This window comes from Miniopterus schreibersii (assembly GCF_964146895.1).
Source record: "Miniopterus schreibersii genome assembly, chromosome: X".
Classification (NCBI taxonomy): domain Eukaryota; kingdom Metazoa; phylum Chordata; class Mammalia; order Chiroptera; family Miniopteridae; genus Miniopterus; species Miniopterus schreibersii.
In genome coordinates this window covers 97,271,439-97,277,774 of record NC_138104.1, presented here as the reverse complement: position 1 = coordinate 97,277,774, position 6,336 = coordinate 97,271,439, and the positions used below count along the sequence as shown (strand labels likewise).

The following is a 6,336-nucleotide window of genomic DNA, read 5'->3' as shown; positions in this document are numbered from 1 at the left end:
CTTCCCCAGAGCAAAGGGGAGGTACAGCCGGGGATGGAGAGTGAGGGGGTGGGGGGCATAGGCCTTCCAGAGGGACTTCCTGTTCCCATGAGCCTCGAAACAATAGCTGGCCCACCTATAAGCACAGTTCGCTCCTCCCCTGCCATAATTTTTTGTTTTGCTAGATTCTGGAAAATGTGGGATTTTTCAGAAGGCAGGAGAAGCCCCGAACTCATGGGCAGTCAGGATAAAATCCTTGAAGACCATGAGCCAAAAATGAATGAAGGCAGCTATGCCAATAAAACAAGAGGTCAAGAAAGAAAGAAAGCCACAAGAAAAACAAACTTCCCCAGAAAGATAAAGTTGTTCTATTTGGTAAATAGTTTGGTCCCCAGACAGACTACATCCTGTTATGATGTTCTCTTTGTCAAGGTCTGCCTGTCTAGCTATTGCTACTGGAAGGATCTTTAAGACGTGCTTTAGCTCACCAAACCTATTTCGGTAACTCTCTATGAGAGCCAATTTAAGCTGTCTTTTTAGTTCACACTGCACTCAAAAGAGACCAGTTTCCAATTCCTCCTCAGGCTCCAGAAGACCAGATGCTATTATAAAACGTTCCAGCAAAATGGATCTAGACAATGATCCTATGCCACTCCTTGGGGGAGCACAGGATTCCTCAGCTCTTTCTTTGTCTTGGACATACAGGTTTCAGATCACTGCCATCTCCGCCCTGCCAGTGTTTCTTATGGGACATGCTTTTGTGACAGCAGAGGGGATCTTGGGCAACAGAAGAAAGTTCCCAATGAAGCTAGGGGACAAGTGACAGACTCAGAGTGCCTATTGCATCTGGCAGCCTGAATTGGGTAGCAATTCCTGCAAATGAGAAGCCACTGCCTTCATTAGGTAGGTCATTGTCCCATAAGCCCCACTTGGAGCACTGTCATAAAAGAAGTGGCAAATGCCTGTGGCTTGGTCTTTCTCCAGGGTGTCCATGGCGCCAATCGACATCTGCAGAGGGAAAGGCAGAGGAAAGAATGAGCACAGTTTGCTCTTGCAGCCCTGTGATGAGTCTGTGTGCTGCAGGCCCACAGCCCATGGAGCTCCGGGTCTAGGGAAGGAGAACCTACAGCACCCAGGGAGGATGTGGGCCTCTGCTCCGGGCACTGCACTGGGTTTCCACATGCCCCGGTTTATAGGGCATCCTTGACTCTAACGAGAGGATGGCTTCTCCTAATGCACAATAAGTGGTTTTGTCTACCCAGGGCCATATACGAGCAAGGATGGTGTTTGCACTAAAACCTATGCTGAAAAGAGCCTGTCTATCTTTAAAGGTCTTTAGATTTCCCAAGTGGCCACTGTGCCATTTTCTAACCAGATGGTTGACATATTTCACCATCTATGATGACATTTTCTTTGTTTGAGAACATTCTTTCCTATTGGACTAAGAATCTTCAGCCTTGATAAATCCCAGCCAAACTAGCCACCCTTCCTCTGTCCCCACCTTAGCTGTGGGGTGACTGGGCAGGCCTGGGCACACCCACCTGGTCCTGCAAGAACAGCTGATTGGCCATCTGCACGATCTGGTCCACGTGGATGATGCCCCCGATGCTGTTCATCTCCGTGTCTGAGAGCAGTGTCAGCACCATGATGGCTTCCACCAGCAGCTGCCGGTACTCGGGCTGGGGCACACGGTTCAGCACCGACTCAACGTGGACAGCAAACTTGATCTCCTGTGGAGTCATCTGCCAAAGGGACCCTCCAAGGGGTGAGGAGTGAGCCAGGACAGGCACAGCCTGTCACCAACATTAACCACAGCACCCACTGGGTCTGGGGCTCAGCTCAAATGCTGCCTCCTTTTTGGTCACTGTCCTAGTTCTGCCTGCAGGAACCCTCTGGAGCAGGATGCCGAAGCTCTGCTCTGCGAGGAGGCAGTTGGCCTTGTCCTAGCTTTGTTTACCTAACCCACTGGACTTTGACTTCCCAGGGGCAGGGATCATTTCATATTTCTCATTCTTCATCATAATTCTTGCAGCACATGGCATGCTGCCTTGGGCAGGGTAAAAACTAAAAAATCCGTTTTTAAAAGAATGAGTAGGGGAAAAGAAACCAGGGAAGACAACTGCTCTCAGCAGAGAGACGGGTCAGAGGAGGTTGCACATGGGTCAGATGAGTGTGGCATGTGGCTTTGCTCTTTTCTCTTAATAGGGTTTCAAATCTAAAGACCGTGACAGTCAGAAATGTTGTTTCTGAGAGGAAGGAGAAAAGGTGGTGCTAATAAGTGTGATGGCCTGCCTATGTGTGCAAGAAGCTTGAACGAGGCATCAGTGGTCAGAGCCCGTGAAACATAGCACTTGGTGGAAATGGTAGGCCGGTGTTTGGGTTTTTCCCATCATACCTCTCGTGTGGTTGAGGATGGGAGCACATAACCATCGATGGACAGACCATGGCACTGTGGGAAGAACACACACATCACATTTCAGTCGGAGTCCAGAGCGTGATTGATAGGTGTGCACACGTGCACATGCACATGCGCACACACTCAAGTTGCCCTGCCCTGGAAGCCTGCGTGAGGGCTGGAACACGCCAGACTGTCATTTATTTTTAGAGAGCTGTTCTTGCTGCCCACAGGCTGTGTTTTCGGTGGAACAATTGTAGGGAACCAGCAGGCATGTTTCAGATCTCGCACGAACAATGCCCCAGGAGCTGCCGGGTCCTTCTCTGTGGAAGCTCCGCATTCACTTGCCTGAGAAGCCCCCACTGGTGCCATATAAAGGGAGACTTTCATGGCTCCCGCTGGTGAAGTGATACTTCTGTGCCTTTGTGAGGCATCTATTTTTGAGATTTCTATAATAAGCAGCAATCACAAAAAACTTGAGCACATGCACAGACACGCACACGCACACCCATGTATATAAATATCAAGCGCCAACTCAATACAAAATGCTTTTTCATAATAAAAGTGTCTTGGTATTGAGCCAGTGGAAGTCCGGATGATGCCCTAGGAAGAGTGGGCAGATTTTCTAGGAACAGTTTGTTCTAATCTAATTGGCCGCCTTCTAAATCCCAGTGTCCTGGCTGGCAGCAGCTGCCCACCGCTGTCCCAGAGGGCTGAGGACAGAGCGGCTGCAAACACTCATGCCTCCTGACAAGACGCAGAGAATGGAGAACTAGAGGCCTTTGTGGGCTCTGAGGGCTCTGATCCCACGTGGGGACCAGAAGACCAGCTGCATGAGGACAGGGACTGCTCTGACCTCCCCATGCCCAGCTCGGTGAGGAAGACCTCCATCCTCACACACAGAGGCCAAAGGCTCCCTAAGGGTCCACAGAAATAGCACAGCTGAGCGGGACAGTGGCTTTGGGAAGGGGTTGTTGTACGCGCTTGCTTGGGATGACTTTCCTCTCCTCTCCTACTTGAAATGAGCTAACAAAAATAGCTTAGGGAAAAATTGGTCATGCCCATTGTTCCTGGTTTGCCACATAAGCTTTAGTATTTATTAATTAAATTTATTGGGGTGACATTGGTTAATAAAATATTTCACTTATATGTGGAATCTAATTAACAAGAAAGTGGAGACAGACTCATGGATATAGAAAACAGACTCAGAGCCGTCAGAGGGGAGGGGCTGGGTGCTGGGTGAGAAGGGTGAAGGGATTAAGCAAAGCAAGACTCTTGGACACAGATAATAGTATGGTGCTTGCCAGAGGGAAGGGGGGATCGTCCTCAGTTAAAAGCTTCTATGTATCACCATTTATACCCCCTTTACCCTCTTCTACCTCCCTCCACCCCCTGGAGTCAGCCTAGAAGCCCTCAGGACCCGACGTGGTGCCCTGCAGATGGGAACTGCTAGATTCTGTCGCTGAATGGCATGGATGCCATGTCTGTCTGATCGTGCAGGAGGCTAAGGGATGGGGCAGTTCTGGGTAATCTATGTCATGGTGTTTTCATCCAAAGCGTTCCCTGCCTTCTCTGGTTCTTATCTATCTTCTGACTTTTCTATGTTCCTAATATGTCAAAGGTGGTCGCATACAACCTGGGCTGTCACCTCATCTACCTTGCTGCGGTTCCAGCCAGCAGTACTTAACCAGGCGTGATTTGCTGCCCAGGGAACACTTGGCAATGTCTGGAGACATTTTTGGTTGTCAGAACTGGGGGAGGGAGTGCTATTGGCATCTAGTGGGTGGGGGCCAGGGATGTTGGTTAATATTCCACAATGCACAGAGAAGCCCCAACAAAAAAGAATTCCCCAGCCCCCAATGTCAGCGGTGCCAAGGTAGAGAAAGCCCGTTCTAGGCTGTGAGCTACCCAAGGTCAGGGGCTGTGTGTTCTCTTGTTCTGCAACCACATGCTACTTGATCACACCAGTAGGTTGCACCATATCTCACAAAGGGAATAGGGTGGGGAGCAGGCTCAGTTCATTTCCCTGGGACTGTGTGTTCCCCAGCCCCAGGGCCTGCAGAATTCAGTACAGTGGCCAAGCTCACCTTCTGAAGGATCTTCCACACCTTCTGGTAGAATCCCACAGGCACCCGGTTGATGGCGCCGTCCAGCCGTCTCCTGCGCAGCCACTGGCCCTGCCGCTCCCCCCAGCCAATGTGATGCCCGCCTGAGTCTGACGACGACGTGCCGGTGGGCGAGGACGGGGTGCTGGACCTCTGCAAGACAGTGCATGGCCTTCAGAAACCTCACAGTCCGTGCTGCAGCATAGCTCAGTGAACCAGGCAAAACACCAGATCACCACCTGCCCAGAGAGGAATGTGCTTCCTTGGTTGGAGCCTGACTGGTCCTTGAAGCTGGATTAACTCTTTCCTGTACTGGTTTGGTTCCTGAACTTGTTTGGTGCACTGTGTCTGGCCCCACAAGATAACGCAGCAGCAAGAACCCCAACCTGACAGTGAGGCCAAGCAGGTGGGAGTGCAGGCTCTGGGGTCAGCTGTGAACCCAGCTCAGCACCAGCTGCGGCAATCCCTGACCCTGACACTGGCTCGAGGTTTTGACCTTATCGGACTGTCTGGCAGCACTCACTGAATGAAGATACAGAAAACCCCAAGAGAACGCCTGGCTGGTGGTAAATGCCCATGCGGGTCAGTGGTCACTGCCAAGGCCTCTGGCATTGCTGCTACAGTGCCCAGAGAGAGTCACCGGGCTCTCGGAGCAGGCGAGTACCCCAGAGACACTGCAACCCAGGGAGACAAATGCCAAAGTATCCACTTTTGCAATGCCCCAGAAGTGGCAGTCACCTCTCCATACTGCACGTGCCACAGAGAATGCAACACATAACATGGGGTGGGGGTTGGGCCATTGGGGGAGGCTCTGGAGCCAAAAACAAAAAGAAAAGGCTGGGGATCCCCATTTAGTAGTGAGGACCTCGGAGTATGGTATATGCACTTGGCCTTTTCAATCTGCTCTCTACTCTGTACTCAGCACAGGGCTTTATCCTAATTTGGGGCGATGGCTGCCTCTGCTCCAGGAACACACGCTTTGCAGAAGCAGAGGGAGAGACGTCATCTCCTGCCCACCTCCTTGCCTCAGGCTGGACTTACTGTGGCCTCCTCCAGGGATGCGCTGGGGTAGGGCCAGCAGTTCTGTTCTGAGACCAGGCCTGAATGTGGGGGACCCCCCAGCAACAGATGGGGTGAAGCCATCCCGTGCTCCCTCCCCGCAGCAAGGCTCTGGGCCTGCCTATTCCCGTGGACGGATCCTAAGTGCATGGTCTCCGGGCCGGGAAGGGATAACCCACATCCTTACACATTACCTTTGTTTTGGACTATCGGGCACTTTCACTTCTCAGTGCACAACATTAAGCGGAAAGGCTTGAAAATGAAATCCGAATGTTAAGCACGCTACCAGGGCACGAGGCAGGAGTATTCTCTGTGGACTCATTTTGACTTCAGCGGGTCTTATTTTTGAAAAGGCTGTTAGGCTGGGTTATTCCATTGGGCTCATTATTGCCATTTAAATACGGCAACAATTAGATACAAATAAAAGTAATTACAGCCGCACTCATCAATGACTCAGCTGGTTTCCTCCTTTTCATTTCAGGACAAAGATTCAGACTTGCCTCAGTGATTCCAACACTTCCTTGTCCCCCACTTTGTCTGAGGCCTCATGCCAAGCTGGGCATTATGGGTGCACAGTGCCCATGAGCACCTGCAGGCAATGGTTCACCACTAGAGCTCCAGCGAGAGGCCCAGAACCACTGCCCCAGAGGTTCCAGAAGCTCCTGGACAGAAAAGGCTCAGTTCAAGAACTTCTCAGCTTTCTTTCTAGATTCACCTCATAAAGACAGTCAAATGAAAACACTTAGAGCTGTTCAGATCTTCAGGAATTTGGGGTGAGGTAGGAGCATGAGAAGGGCT

General features: G+C 51.1%; 1 protein-coding gene across 6 annotated transcripts in view; it reads right to left on the bottom strand.

Annotated features, from left to right (window-relative positions):
• Nucleotides 1-326: 326 nt before the first annotated feature.
• Nucleotides 327-6,336, bottom strand: part of PHKA2 (phosphorylase kinase regulatory subunit alpha 2) — a 65,890-nt gene continuing 59,880 nt past the window's right edge. For all 6 annotated transcript variants that reach the window (XM_081126591.1, XM_081126588.1, XM_081126590.1 and 3 more), the window contains 4 exons: nt 4,462-4,632; nt 2,375-2,428; nt 1,521-1,721; nt 327-987 (listed from right to left, as the gene is read on the bottom strand). In XM_081126591.1, the coding sequence (XP_080982717.1) occupies nt 817-987; nt 1,521-1,721; nt 2,375-2,428; nt 4,462-4,632 (597 nt within the window). In that variant the 3' untranslated portion in view covers nt 327-816. The remainder of the gene's footprint in view (nt 988-1,520; nt 1,722-2,374; nt 2,429-4,461; nt 4,633-6,336) is intronic.